At 57.8% G+C, this 15,578-nt stretch overlaps 1 protein-coding gene across 2 annotated transcripts in view; it reads left to right on the forward strand.

The window, feature by feature from the left end:
* Positions 1 to 15,578, forward strand: part of ADGRD1 (adhesion G protein-coupled receptor D1) — a 121,087-nt gene that overhangs the window by 65,335 nt on the left and 40,174 nt on the right. For both annotated transcript variants that reach the window (XM_046024578.1, XM_046024579.1), the window contains one exon: positions 14,789 to 14,862. In XM_046024578.1, the coding sequence (XP_045880534.1) occupies positions 14,789 to 14,862 (74 nt within the window). The remainder of the gene's footprint in view (positions 1 to 14,788; positions 14,863 to 15,578) is intronic.

Raw genomic sequence — 15,578 nt, forward strand, 5'->3', positions numbered from 1 at the left:
CCTGCGGGGAGCCCCCACTCCCAGGGGCCGCCACAGCAAAGTATCCGCTTTGTTGTCCTTTGGAGCCCGGGCAGGAGCAAGTCCAAACTGGCCTGCGCACAGGGTCTCCATAGAAACAGGCCTGCATCTTGAGTGGTCGTCAGCTGCGACGGCTGAGGCCACGCTTGTGGAGGGAAAAAAGGAAAGCGGTGTTCTTGCTCCCAGCAGATCCCAGCCCAGGGACACTCGGCATATCCCGCCCTGGCAGCCCGCTGTTTGGTGTGGCTTTTCCCCAAGTGTGCTCCCCACGAACACGGACATGCCAAGCCCCCCACACCACCCTGGGGAGCATCTAGGCATGGGGAGGAGCGCTCGCTTAGCTGAAGGCTGGCTTTCCCCTGGGGCCCAAAGACGGTTCCTTTCACATCGTGACTTTGTTGCATACGATTTGTAATTGGGAGATTTCACATAAAGACCAAGATTCTCTCCGTTTTCTCCCTTGGAAGATGGAGGATCTGAAGGGGGCCCAGAGTGACGCACATCCGAGCTTCCAGCCGCTGGGTGACCCTCGGGTGTCCAGAGCTTGGCCCCGTGGTGGACCCCGTGGGTCACCTTCCGGCCCCACAGAACCCAAGCTTGAGACCCGGGACATGATGCTGCCTCTGTGGGGAGTCTATTGTGTCCACATGGGCTTCCCAGCATTGTTGCTCATCTGACGGGGATCTGGGGATGGTGGTCAGTGGGACGTGGGCAGCCAGCAAGGAGGGTTGTCATCACCACCCACTTCCCCCATTCCTTCCTCCCTTTCTTTCTCCTCCTAAACTGATAATGGTCCTTCAGAGAAGGGGACAGCAGTAAATAGTGATATCTTCAAGCCCATGTATAATACATGCGAAAACAAACGTTGTAATTAAACAGAAAATGCTCCCATTTCTCTGCTTATGTGGACATAAAATCACCTTGCAGTCCCGGGTGGGCAGCTGGCCCATGAAACAGGGTGCAAACCAACAGGTTTTGGGCCCAGACAGCTCTAGAAAAGCCCCAGCTGTAGCTCTGGACAAACTCTGAGATGCGGGGTGAAGCGCCCACACTCTGAGACTTGTCTGGGACACAGGGCTCGTGGCGGCAGCGTGGGACCAGCCTCACGGGGCAGTGGGAGGGACCACGCATGAGGAAGGCTGCAGCAAAGCTGAGAAGTCATGTTCACTCTTGGTGCTGACCTTGCAACGTGGTGGCCCTTGTGTCACGTTCGGCCCGAGGATGCCCTGCACTGCACTTCAGATGGTTTCGAAGCAGTCACCGATATTCAAAGTTGGGATTTTGACCCAAACATCTTACTTTCTAGTTTCTGGGTGTGCCAGTCCTGTTGCGAGGCAGGACGGTGGAAGTGTAGAGGTGACCACGCCCCATGCTTCCTGCAAGGGTCCGTCCACCCAGGTGTCCTCCCCTGGGGACACCTGCTGGTGGCATGCTTCCCAGGAATGCCCGCTGATCACTGGCGAGCAGGGCCTTCGCAGAGCACAGAAAACCAGAGTGCTGGACGCCAGGGACACGAGGAGGCACCCGGAGGGAGCAGTTAGGACGCGGCCCTCCTTGCTGAAGAGAATGTCCAAGGCCTGACATGCGTCTGCCACCAGCTGTGGGATGTGCCAACGGCACCTTTATTGCATCTCATTATCGAGTCTCGAGCTGCGTCCTCCCGCCTGTTCGGGGGACAGGAATCCTCTCCAGACAGAAGTCAGAGATGGTAGGAGGGGCCGTCCCGTCTAATCTGGCTCCTCTGGGGCACCACGGCTGTGCCATAAATGTACCTCTTGGGGTTTTGTGAAAGCCACGAATCCATGGGAAGAGGTCTGCCTTCACACAAACCAGTGTCCTTGTCAGCGAGGAATGATGGTCTCCCAGGGGGCTGCTCTCCTCTGAAGGTGAACACTCCCCAGGCTTGTCCCAGGGCCCTGGTCCCTTCCAGGATCTGGACCCTGACCTCAAGTCCAGGATGGCGCTCCACTTGTCACCTCCGTGTCACACATCGGGGGTGGGGCAGCAGGGGCTCCACCAGAGCCTCTGAAGGGCGTGTCTGCTGATGAGCCTCTGCTCAGACCCTTTAGCTCTGGATGAGGGAGAACAGGTGTCCATCTGTCATGGGCCTCTGTCCTGCCCCTGGCCTGGGTGCTCAGGGCTACAGCCACTGTTTGCAGAAGGGGGGCTGCTGATGCAGGAGACAGCGGCCAGCAGCCTTTCTGGAGCCGTGGGCAGGGTGTGGACGGTGTGTGGCTGGGGCTGCAGGTCACCCTTGAGCTCCCCTTCCCAGGGAGAGTGTTTCTTCTCATCCTGGCCTGCAGGTGGCCAGATGCACTGGCTTCATGAACACGGGAACCAGCCACTGTCTTTGGGGCTCGGAGGGGAGCTGCCGTGTGTCTCCCGCGGGCCTGGGGCCTAGATGTGCAGAGGGGTGTGCCCCGCCTGCCTGGGTTCACACCCTCAGCCTCTGGGAAGAGCTGGGAGCGGGCGGGGGCCCTTGGCAAGCAGGCCCTGGAGGGAGTTTCTGTGACCTGCGCTCCTCGGATTTGCAGGGTGGAGGGCTGAACTAGGCATCGTCCCAGCTGACGCTCAGATCAGTAATTTATTCCACGATGATAATAGGTTGTTGATCCAGTAACTTTTTATAGTTCACATAAAAGACTCTTGTTCTCTGAGAAAACAGACTTCATTTCTGGGCAAGACGGGATCGTTTTTAGATGTTGGCGTGGCCCTCCTCTACACTGTGGGACAAACCCGCGTTTGGGGCCTGGGAGCCTGACCCGGCCTGTCCTGTGGGGGCTGGCAGCACGGCCTCTGCCTCTCCTCCCCAGGCCGCCAGAGGACCGGCCTTCTCCCAAGTCCCCGTGTCCTCCTGAGTGGTTCTTGGGGCTCTGAGATGCTGGGGGCACTGGCTTCCTGACCAGCTCGGGGTCCTTGCTGATGCTGGGCTGGGCCGATGCTTTCCCACCAGCTGGCAAGAAAAGAAGCAGAGTAAGGGGAGAGCAGGGGTCGGGGGAAGGAAGAGGCAGGGCGAGCGCAAGGGGACTAACGAGCGAGCACAGACGGCAGCCAGCACTTCGCACGGGGCAGAGCACGGGCCCTAGAGCCAACCCTGTGTGCAAGTCCTGGCACCGTCATGGGTCAGCTGTGTGGCCCCGGGCTGGGCCTTGAGGTCTCTGGTCTCAGCTTCCTCCTGCATTCGGTGGGCCTGCTGTGCTGTCTGCAGGCCAGCATGAGGGCTACACCAGCTGAGGGTGTGGAGCGTGTGCCGCGGAGTTGGGCGCGGCCTCTGGCCCTGGACAGAGAGAAGCTCATGGGCCCAGTGGCACCAGGCACGGCCTGAGCTGTCCACAGCCTCTCCTATCTGTGTTTGCCTCTCGCAGTGCTTGCACAGTCGTACCCCGCGCCTGTCTGCCGCTAATAAACTTCTCTTCAACCCAGATGCCCTCTTCTTTAAGTAGCGTTGGCCAGATTCTGGGGATGGAATGCTCGTGCTGCCATCATCCCGTGTTCATGCAAAGTGTCCATCTGTGCATCACCCACAACAGTCTCATGCACCAGGAGTGCCCAAAGGTCCCCGGCGATTGCTGGTCTTGGGGTTGGGTACTTCCGCAGCTGAGCCACGTGACGTCATGGTGAGCTACTTGCTGTGTGCTAAATGGAGGCCTGGTGACGGGCAGGCGTGCTGGCTGCAGGAAGGGAGCCTGGACCTGCTTTGAGGACATGTTTCATTGCCTGGGATGGCCTTGGCTCTCCTGGGGGCTAGTGGTGAGATGGAGAGCCCCCCAGCCCGGAAGCAAAAGCAGGGCAGTGGGAGGTGTGGCGGGAGGAGGTCTGAACTGACACTCAAATGGCCTGGAAAAGTGGGACGCTTGTCTGTGGCTTACAGATGTCACCCTGGGTGGTTAGGAAGTCATCTTTCCTCTGCTTTGGCTCTCTCCTGTCCCTGTGGCCTGGTCCCTAAGAAACTGGGCACAAAGGGGCGCTTGGGTGGCTCAGTGGGTTAAGCCGCTGCCTTCGGCTCGGGTCATGATCTCAGGGTCCTGGGATCGAGTCCCGCATCGGGCTCTCTGCTCGGCAGGGAGCCTGCTTCCCTCTCTCTCTCTCTCTGCCTGCCTCTCTATCTACTTGTGATCTCTCTCTGTCAAATAAATAAATAAAAATCTTAAAAAAAAAAAAAAAAGAGGGGCACCTGGGTGGCTCAGCGGATTAAGCCGCTGCCTTTGGCTCGGGTCATGATCTCAGGGTCCTGGGATCGAGCCCCGCATCGGGCTCTCTGCTCCGCAGGGAGCCTGCTTCCTCCTCTCTCTCTGCCTGCCTCTCTGCCTACTTGTGATCTCTCTCTGTCAAATAAATAAAATAAAATCTTAAAAAAAAAAAAAAGAAACTGGGCACAAAGACTTTGTCGGCAAATGCTTGGAGCCTCTGCTGCACAGGGCGGCATTCGTGCAGGAGGTAGTGGACCCCGCGTGTCCCAGCTGGGCGGCCTTCACTCGTGGCCCACCGGTGGTCCACAACATAGCCTCGTCCTGTCCCTGAAGGAGGTGTCATGGCCTCCCTGATGTGGTTCTCGGAGGCCATGCTGTCCCCCTGCGAAGCTGGGAATTGCTTTCCTTGGGAGGCTGGCATGTTCTGGAGCTTTTCACATGGAACACAGCTAGCGGTCTGCTGTCCAGATTTCCAGAGTGGCGAACTGAGCCTGCTTCCACGTCCAGCACTGGGGTTCATCTGGAAGGATGACGGCGGTCCATCGCTCCTACCCGTTTACACCTGTGTGAGGTGTAGGGCGAGGCAGCTATACCCCTAAAAGCAAGAACGCCTCGTTCCTGTGACTGACGCCAGGAGCAGCCAACGGTGCACTCCGTGTCATTTTCTGCTCTTTATCTGAAACAGAACTTGGGTGTTTGTGTTTAAGCAGTACATTTCCATCAGGAGACCTCCCTTTAAATGATTAGGAAATCCTAGCAAGGACATACTTTCTGGAGCATAGGCTCTTCAGGGCGGTGGTGGATGTATTACAGCCTTTCCTGACCGGCACTCATGGATTTAAAGGCAGGGAGGGCGTCCTCCTGTCCGCGGCTGTATGGGGGATGGACTCCTGCCTGGGGAGGGGCTCAAACCCATGCCAAAGGGTGGCTTCAACCTCTTCCGTCCTCTCCGCCCTAATCTATGTGGTCTGTGTGGAGGTCTCCTCCTCCCGACTCGTCTGGGTCTGCTTACACAGCAGCCCCTTGATCAGACCAGGAAGGACAAGGTCTTAGGAGAGAAGGGCCCTCAGGAGCAGAGCTGAGGGGCCTCCTGCCCCTGCCACCAACTGGCTCTGAGCGTTGTCTCCGGAGCCCGCTCTCTGCGTCTGATGGCACTGAGTCCCTGCCTCGGCCGCTGGCTCAGGGCCTAGGTGGGGTCTGATAGAAGATGCCGTGGAACAGGGCTGCAGCAGCCTGAGGGTCCAGTCCTGGGCAGGGCCGGTGACCCGAGGTACTCCAGCTCCTGCACTGGCTCTGGGAGGTCACGGGTCACCGACCAAACATGGATCTCGGCACATTTCTGTCTCTGTGTCTTCCCATCTGCCCCTGAATCCGGCCCCAGTGTGTGCTCTGCAGTCGGCACACCTTCCGTCGGGAGTGAGAGCGCCGTGGCTGTGGGCAGAGTTCTTGCCCTTGTTCACGGTCACCATCACTGTCCCTGGGGAGTCAAGGGACGGCTTCTGGGGCTTCTGGGGGTGAGAGTAAGGTGGCGTCACGTTGCCGAGCCCATTTCTCTCCTGCAGCAGGGACGGGCTGCTTGTTTCAAGACTAGTCAGGGGAAGAAACACATAGACTAGCTTAGACCCAGTAGTGAGGGCTTGTCTCTGGACAGAAGGGCAGAGGAGGAACTACAGCAAGACAGCCCAGTGTGAGCGGTCATGAGCATCTGGAAGGCAGAGCGCCGGGACACATGCTTACTTGGCGGCTCAGCGAGGCCGGCTCCGTGAAGGCGAGGGTGATGTCACGCACAGGATGGAGCCATGGGGACTCTGACGCTGTGTGGGCCCCCGCGAGACGTGGCTCTGAACCTCAGCAGCCAGACCTGCAGTGGCCTGGGGGATGGAGCGAGGTCGCCAGGCTTGGTCCCAGCACCAACCCCTGGGGGCTCTCCTGGCCTGCTGCACCTGCGCTTAGGGCCGGTAGTCCTTGTGTATACATGTAGCCGGGCTGTGCGCTCATATCCAGCCCCGCAACCCCTGGATCGGGCCGGCCCATGATGGTGCTCCGGGCATCTCCCCCAGTCGGGGCTGTCCCTGCCTCCTCTGAGGTCCTCCCATGGGATCACACCTGCTCCACCACGAGCAGAATGGGAGGCACAGACGAGCACTGTGCATGCTGCTCCCTGTCTTTCCCTCACTCTTTCCCTTCTGTGGGCTCATGGCTGCCTCTTCTTCCTCGTACTGATGCCCCTATATGTTATAAATGTGTTCTTTGTTTTTTCTCCGAACGCTTCTGTGTTCATGGCTGCTCACGGCTGCCAGCAAGCCCTGCCAGATCAGGAAGGTTTATGTCGTTCAATAAAAGCTTCTCCCCAGAAGCTCACACAGTGGTTTGGAAAGGCTTTTGCCTGCTTTTTGGGCCCCGAGAAGGACAGGCGTTCATTTCAGAAGTTCCCAGGGCTGTGCTCGAAGTCAGGACCTGCGGCTCTTGGGCAGACAAACTGTGTTCTGTCCGCCTTGGTCAGGAGACCTCCCGCCTCCTGGGTTACCACCTGCTGGCTCTGCAGTGGGCTTTTGGAGCCTCTGTTCTGTGCACTGAGGTCTCACCTGCCCAGGGTGCGCGGTCAGCCGAATAGTCACTTCCCTGGGATGTTGATCAGTTTGCTGGTGTCCTGTCTGCTCGTTTCCTTCCACATTCCCGACGGCTCATTTGGGTGTGATGCTTTGGAAGCCGCGGCCTTGCTCACTAGTGAGTCCAGTAATTCGTTTAACACCCGTTTATCTCAGATCTGGCTGAGAGTTAGGATTCTACCTTTGTGAAAAGTGCTGTCTTAATACATGGGAAGATAACTTAAAGGGAGGACAGTATCTTGCTTATTAAAAAAGGATTTTTTTTTTCTGTGCATGTGTTTAAAGCTTAGGAAACTTTGGATTAGACTGGTTTACTTATGAGCATGTAAAATAGAGAAGCAAATGGGGAAATGCGTTGACAGAGCCCAAGTACGGAGGGTTCTCTGAGCACCTGTGTCCTCGATGGTTCTAGAAGACATGCATCGGGTTCTGCATTGCTCCCTCCTCTGAGTAAGACCACGTACCTTTCAGGGGAAACAGCATCATTTTTAATGTGGTTTATAGGGGAGCTCAAGATCACAAACACAATCCATTATCATTAGCAGCTGCAGAACCAGGTTGTAAAATAGATCCAAATTTTATAACCTTTCCAGCTCACACCATCACCTGCAGAGCAGTGGAAGTATGGCACTGCCCAGCGTGGCCCTCTGGGGCGCACCTATAATCGCAGCTTCCCAAGTGTCTGCAAATCTGGCAGCTAAAGCTTTATATTGCAATTTCTGCTCTGCACGTTGTGTAATGAAAACAATACATTTTCCTCCCAGTTGAGGAGGGCTGGTAGGCGTGGGAGCAGCACTGATCTGTTTCCATCGCCAGTCCTTTGTCGCGGAGGTATGTGAGAGGCCAAACCTCAGCGTACAACCCAGGAAGACTTCCTGGCTGTCAGAAAACACTCAGACATGCGGCACCGGAAACCGGAACCAACAAGGGGATTGATGTTGGGACAGCTGGGTGCTCCTTCCACCTGTACAGAGACCAAGCTCACGTAGCGGTTCTGGGGGTGCAGGCCCCAGGGTGCAGGGGCCAGAGGCAATGGCAGAGCCGCACCCCAAGAGGCCAGTCGACCATGGCTGAAGCCGTGGCTGAAGCGCTGATTCCTTTCTTTTTTATATCACAGTACAGATGACATTAAAATTAAGTTTGCAGAACATTTTTGAAAAATTCAAACCAGGTGTCTAAGGAGAAACAATTTATAACACAAATATTCCATGAGGAAGAGGTATCTGGGAAGAAAAATATCACAGAATGAGGGCTAGGAGCAAACGCTGACCGCTTTGATGTGGGTGGAGTGTGGACGCTGACACCGGGGGTGAGGGGGCTGCGGCCGGGCCCTCCACAGAGTAAGGAATAAGGGCTTCCCTTGTTTCTGGCCCGGACCACACAGGAGATGCTGGCTTCACGGGGAGAACAAAGCACCCGCCTCAGAATGCAAACGTGGGTGTGTGCAGAGCCCCCGGGGCCCCTGGAGGTGGAAGGAAGCTCCGGGAAGGAGCGGGGTCCTGGGCGGACCGACTGTGGGGTGCGGGGCGCTCTGTGTGGGCCACAGACTAGAGACAGGAGGTCCTGGGGAGCCAGGGGTGGTCGCATCGTCTCCATTGACGAGAGCATGGGGCCCCTTCGCTGGCCGACAGAAGGATAGCATGAGCCTGCGCAGCCTCCGCCAGGTGGGGCCTGAATGCCGACGCCCCGCTCAGTGGCTGGTCCCTTCCCCGTGTGCCTCCAGCTGGAACGCATGGCTCTGTTAGAGTTGATCCCATGCGGGTTTAACCCTTTTAAAGCCCTTTATTTCGGGACAGGGATAGAGCCACAGGAGGCTGCAAAGGCGGCAGAAGGCGGTCTGTGTGCCGCACATGCCGTCTCCCCCACTGTTAAGGACACTAGAACTCGGCGAGTGGCCGAAGAACCAGTGCGGGCGTCGCCGCGAGTTTAGCCTGTCGGTGTGAGTCAGGTATGGACTCCCAGGACCGCCACAGACACCGGGCTGCCCACCGGCGTTACCCCCAAAACCGTCTCCTGTTGCATGGCCCCACCCCTAACCAGTGGTCCGCTTCCATCTCCTAATCCATCCTTCTGAGAAAGGCATGAAGATAGTTGCACCATGTGTCGTCTTTCAAGCCTGACTTTTGTCACTCACACGCATGCCTGAGCCCGTCCTGGTTTTTGCTGTGTCAGGTTGATGGGTTTTTGAGGCTGGGCAGTAGCCCCCCACGCCGGGGGCCCCAGTGTCCCCAACCACTCACCCCGCATGGGAGGTGTGGGTCGTCTCCAGGTGTTGGTTCACGCAAGTAAAGCTGCTGTGAACAGCCGCGGGGGGTTTCTGGGGAAACCGCCGGTATTTCTCCGGGATGAATGCCCAGGAGGGTATCTGTAGGGTCACAGGGTAAGGAACCTTAATTTTTTTTTTTAAAGTTCCAGACTGTTTTCCGGAGGGCCTGTCCCACTGGCCTTTCCACCAGCGAGGTGTGAGCAACGCGGTCTGTGTGTTTTCTGCGTCTGGTACTGTCCCTGGTCTTTATTTCCCTTGTTCTCGCTGCGGTCGGTTCCCCGATGGCCGGCAGCATTGGTGTGTGTCCCGGTGCTGGTTTGCTCACTGTGTGTCCTCTCCAGGGAGATGTCTCTTCCTGGCCCTGGTCCGTCTTCTGACTGGTTTCTCTGTGCTGTGTTTTAGAGTTGAGTTGTGGGAATTCTTTATCTGCTCTCGATGTTACTCCCGTGTCAAATGTGTGCTTCGTAAGTGTGTGCTGCTCGTTCGTAGCTTGTCTTCATGTCCTGTTCACACAGTGTTTCACAGAGCTGGAGGTTTTAATTTTTAGGAAGTCCACTGCATTGATTCTTGAAGTTTTATGGATTGTTTTCAGCATCCTAGCCAAGTGTTCTTCAGTGGGCTCCGGGTCTGGAAGGTTTTCTCCTGTGTTCTCTTGTAAAGTCCTGTGGTTTCTGTTTAACGCTTAACAAGGGACCCGTCTCCGGTCGATTCCATGTGAGGCGTGAGGTTCAGGTGAGGTGTGTGTGGGTTTCTGCCCTCGCGCATGGGTGCCCGCTTGGCCTGGTGCTGTGTGTGGGGATAAGTGTGCTTCCTTCCCGGAGCCGCTCCATTCTGCCCGCACACGTGTTCCCGCCCCTGTGTGGGGTCTTCCTGGGTTCCCTGCTCTGGCCATCCGGCTGCTGCCTCCCTGTCAGCCCTGGGGTATCTCGGGCTTCTTAGCGCACAGAACGCACTTTCTGAAGCACTGAACCTGGTTCTTTAAGGAGCATGTTTTCTAGTGGAAGGAAATGATTCAGGAAACTGAGAATCCCGAGTTTCCCAGAGGAAGGATGTTGCACCTTGGGTGAACCTGTCTGAATTCTGACCAGTCGGGGTGTGTTTGCCAGCCTCGTGTCTTGGACTAGAAGGGGGAGGGTGGAGAGGGCTGGGACGAGGGTCTGGGGGTCGCCCTTCCCTGTGGGGGCTTCTGGGGACCACTGGTGTCCCTGTGGTTAACCGAAGGGGCCGGGGCTGGGGAAGGGAAACGTTGGCACTCCGGGCCGGAAAGGGGCCTCGACCCTGTCTGCGGAACTGGAACTGAATGTGTGCGGCGGCGCTGGGTTCTGGGAGCGGCAGCAAACACGTACAGCATCTGTGACTCAACGCCACTCAACACAAGTGCAGTTTCTTTTCTAAAATGCAAGAATCTCTGCTGCTCATTCACGTGAAATGGGGACGAAACGCCCCCAAGTCCCACATGGACAAGAGCTCACAGCCGCCTTCACGTCCACATCCCCGCCTCCTTCCGGCTCCTCGGGTTTGCTCCGTGCTGCACGCAGGGTCCCATCCGGCTCTGTTGGTGCCTTGTCCACCGAGAACCTCAGGACTCGGGGTCACCTGGGCCCCGGGGCAGGACTTGAAAACGCTCTCCATTGCATGCTGCAGCAGGTGGTTCTGATGGCAGCCCCCGTGTGACATCCCAGTGCTGTCCTCTCCCACGGGGCTGACCCGGGAGCTGCCAGGGGAGGGTCCCGAGTCCTCAGGATAGAGGATATGGGAAGGACACTGTTGGGAATGCCGCTCCCTCTGGAGGGTCACAGAATCCCACAGCAACAGAGGAAGGATGGGCAAGCGCTCATTTTCAGAGATGTGCGGGCCCCATGTTCCCCCAGACCCCTGGTCCCCAGGGCTCTGTGGCATCTCTGACCCTGGTCCCAGGTGGCCTTAATGCATGCTGACCTCCTGCTGTGCTCAGCTACAGGTGCACAGAAGAGGCAGGTTGCGGGGGTTGGGCTGTCACTGAAAATAAATACGAGCTCACGCTGGTATCGCACGGGCATCTACATCATATGGTCAGGACACGTCCCTTGACAGGACAGACCAGAGTCCAGCCACGTCCAGCTCAAAGGGGCCTCATGCATCTGGAAGGGTCCGGGCAGGAGGGAGTTCCAGCAGCATTTGGACAGGGAAGGCAGGGGGAGGGCCTGGGTCAGGGCCTTTGAGGTGTCCTCAGATGACCTGACTGACACCTTGAACAAGGGTGCCTTTGGTCCCCATGCAGCCTGGGGTGAATGGTTAGTGCAGCACGTGGGTGTGTCCTCAGTTTCCCCATGTGGCCCACTTTTGCTGGGCCCTTCATGGGATAGTGAGCCCCTGCTCCATTGAGTCACAAACCTCCCCCATCTGACCTTTTGCCCTCCACCCTCTTTCTGGAGAGGATTCCTCCGCGCTCTCCTCTGTGGATCCCTGCCCCAGCTGCCAGGGCCTGTGTGAGCATCTGTCAGGAGGGGATCTGTCTGCCTGCTGAGCTCCCAAAGATAAGACATGTTTGCACACACCGGGATTTGGAGGCTGATTGAAGGGGTTCCTCATCAGTCTCCCAATATGACTTCCGTTTTTCTTGCTTTCCTCCACGGTGGGACATCTCGGCCATTTGGAGCCCTGGCCCTGGCTTGTGGTGAGATGAGCTGGGTTGGGGCAAGGGGGACAGGCCCACGTCCCAGAGCCCCTGCCTCCTGCACTGGGCGTGGGGCCCCTGAGTCCTTCCAGTGCTCTGCTGAGGGTCAGAACTGAGAATCATAGAGCCTTCTGTGTGTTTGCTTGGGGTAGGGACAGGCAAGTTCTTCCCACCATGTTTGTAGGAAAAACCATACACCTGGAAGAAAAGCAAACAGATTTCCAAGCAAGGAACATTTACAGGTTGTTATCTGATGGATTTTTCTCCTCTTCTGAGAAGCAGATGCCTTTCTGTGCCTTGATTACGAACAGCAGACAGTAAATACTTGGTTAGTCCCACTGACGTCTCCCTAGCGTTTGGGTTGTCTGAAGAAGTCTCCAACCCCACAGGAGGTGCTTCACGGGCCTTGTGACACCTCAGAGAGATGTGTCTGGGGCAGTCAGGAGTCTGGAAGCAGGAAAAGCTCTCTGCTGAAGACCCTCTCTCTGTCGACCTCTTGGGCCTCAGGGGTCAGGGCACAGGAGGGGGTCAGATGACGGCTCTGCCCTGCGCCCCATTTCCTGGTCCCTGCGCTTGCAAGGCTGTCGGGCGTCGACGCCTCCCACATTTCTCCAGGAAACCAGGCCGTGACTCGACTCACCTTCCTCTTTCTGGCTGCACCACTCCCATATGTTCACAACTCAAGCTCCTGGGAACATTCTAGATCTCCTTTCTTGGAGACGTGCTGAGGGCCTCTGTTCCAGTTGGATTGCGCATCTAGACATGAGGAGGCGGTCTGCTGTTTCCGCGTCGGGAGGAGCCCCGGCTGCCAGGCCAGGAGGTTCCCGACTCGGGGTGTGACCTTGGCTCCAGACCCCGGGAGCGCCGTCTGCACCTCCACCCCTCCGACCACACACGTGCTGGGCTCCCTGCAGTCAGAGCTGATTTTTAAATTCCCATGAATGTGGATCTGGAGTCAGAGGGGGACTGGGAGAGGCCTCAGTGGCAAGAAGGGGGGGCAAACCGGCGACACACTGCGGTCAGTGGGAGAGGGTGTCACTTCTTCCTCCAGGCCTCAGTGCCCCAGTCCTGTGTGAGCCCGGCTTCAGGCTCCCTCCCCTCCTGGCTGGTGTCCACCTGCCTTTCTGTCACGTGGGAACACACAGGTATGCCTGTCTGTGCACAGTGACCCCTGATGTTGTCCTGGGGGCGGGCCCAGGGCCACTTGGGCCAAAGGCACCTAGGTGATTCCAGGTGGGGGAGAGTACCTGGTCCTTATGTGTACTTTGGATTTGGTGGGTTTGTGTGTCGTGGTTCCCCGGCTGACAACATCCTGTGTCCCCAAGCGGCTGCAGGAGGAGTCTCCGTGTCTGAGCGTGATGCTCACACTGGCTGGGACATGGGATGGGGAGGGGCAAGCGGCTCTCAAGTTCAAGGGCTTGTGAAGACCTAAGCTGTTGTCCCCGCCCCCAGCCCTGGTTTGTGCCGTTGGTGGGGCACAAGGATAGGCTGTGCCAGGCTCCTGGCTGTGGCCCTTGGAGAACCACCCTCTGTGATGTCCCAGGGAGCACTGGGGATGCAGTCGGGCTCCTTGGACAGGGTCTGGGAATGCAGTAAGGATGCAGAGAGGCTTCCACTGATCTCTTGAGTCTGGGGTTGTGCTATATGTCCCTCCAGCTTCTTTTAGGGTTTGAGGCTCAGCTGAACCTGTCTCCCTGAGCACCAGTCCCTGTGCCCTGATGCGTCATGTGTGCGGAGAGAGGACGGCCTGTTGGTTTCTGACGCACCTTCTCCTGCGGCCTCGCGCAGTGGGCCATGCTGCTGGCGGATGTCCTCGCACGTGCCCTCAGAAATCAGGGACCATGCCTGCCAGCCTGTAAGGTGGCATTTCCACTGTGACTCATGCAGCGAGTACTTCCACGTGCTCTGTGTTTTGGCAAGATATCAGGAAGACACGGCATTGATGTCACTGTGTTGTACACTCGGGGACTACCAGCCATGGTCCTAGTGTGAAGTAGAGGACGGAATTTGTGGTGGGCGCAGGGGGCACCCGTCAGGACTGCTGCAGGCATGTGTGGGTGCCGGGAAAGAGAAGCTGGTACTTCTGGAGCTGAGGTGGCAGGGAACTGTCCTGTTGCTCCCCTGTCCTGCAGAAGACTGACTCCCATGGTGGCCCATGCAGCCCCACCGTGGAGCTGGGGTAGGGTCTTAGGAGCAGATGAGACGATGGGGGGAGTGGTGGGCAGCCACGGAAGAGGTCCTGACTTTGTGACTCTGTGTCTGTGGGACAGGGTGTGTCCAGGAGCAGCCCTGGCTTCCCAAGCTTCCTGCTGCAGCTCCTGGCGGAACCCCTGAGACTGCTTTGGGCAGAGCAGTTGTGGCCGCGGGCCCGAGCTGGCATCCCGGAGAAGTCCAGGGCCTGGAGTTTTCTCTCTTCGGGGAGAACAAGAGTCCTAGGAACAAGGTCATGGGTTGATCTGGTCGCTTGGTCGTTTCTTTGTCCTCTCACTCAACCAGTCTGTAGTGAGCGCCTGCTGTGTGCCTTCTCTGGCCAGGCACTAGTGGCATAGCAGTGCCCAGGATGGATAAGGACTCATTGTGTATCCCAGGGGGGAAGAGAGCAAGTGAACAAATATGTGAATGCATGTCCTCCTGCCTGGTAAGCAAGGCTGGACAGAGAATAGACCAGAGGAAGGGGTGGGCTGCTCGGGCTGGTGCTGTTTGAGTGGGCAGGAAGGCCACACTGGGACTAACATGTAGCATAGACCCACAGTAAATGGGGGGGGGCATGTGTTGTCTTGGGGGAAGAGCATTCTTAAGGGAGGACACAGCAAGTGCAAAGGCCCTGAGACAGAAGCCCTGGCTTCTAGGCTGGAGTGGGCGAAGGACAGGGGATTGTGAGGTGGGCTGGATGCCGTGGCCCTTGGACCACGACAGGGCTGAGATGGAGTCTATGGCCTCTTGTGACACCACCGGAGGTTCTGGGGGCTGCGAGTGGGGCGTTGAGCTCAGTGTTGGGAGCCTGGCTTCTCCAGCGGCCTCATGAAGCATTTCTGCCCTTTCGTTTCAGTCCCACAGTCAGCGCAGCAAGGCCACCAACAGCAGCAACCAGGTGTTCCTGTACTGCGCCTTCCTGGACTTCAGGTACCGCTGGCGGGCGGCCCCAGGGTAGGGATGGGGGGAGGGGAGCAGGGGCGGTGGGTAGCGGTGCCTGGTAGGGTCATGATCCAGTCACCCCTCTGGAGACAACACGGTTGCATTGTCCGTACGACGTGGTTGCATTGTCCCTAGCACCCAGCAAATCCCAGGACCCAGGCAAGGGCTGGAGCGGGTGCTGGGTCACGTTTTCTCTGAAGGCCACGTTAGCACCTAGTAGGACTCAGCCTTTAAAGCTGGGAGCACACTTCAGAACACTCACCTGGTCCGCCAAAAGCGCAGTGAGCTGGGCCCTGGTTGTGCTGGGGGTTGGGTGTCGCACCGGGGAGGTTTCCGGGAGGGGCTGGGTGAGCAGCTCTTTCCTGTGGGCCTCTCAGAACTTCACGGCCCTGATGACCAGAGGCCACCCTGGGGTGCACTGACGTCAGCCCTGCTGAAGCTCTGGGAGCACGGGCCCAGACCAGGGCATCCTTCTCAGTACCTCCACGAGGAATTTGGAATCCACTGTCCCCCTCTGTGCTGGACACCCATCCCTGCTCGTCTTCACAGGCACCCCACCCATTATCAGGGGACCTTCTCCTGATGGAGTTCTAATGGTGATGCTGCTATGAGCGGGGTCCCCCATGAATGGCTCCCACGGTCAGAGCAGGGATAGAAAGCAGAACCTCCCTCCCCCTCCCGCCTGGGGCCACGGAGCCGCCATA

Source organism: Meles meles, chromosome 12 (assembly GCF_922984935.1).
Source record: "Meles meles chromosome 12, mMelMel3.1 paternal haplotype, whole genome shotgun sequence".
NCBI classification, from domain to species: Eukaryota; Metazoa; Chordata; class Mammalia; order Carnivora; family Mustelidae; genus Meles; species Meles meles.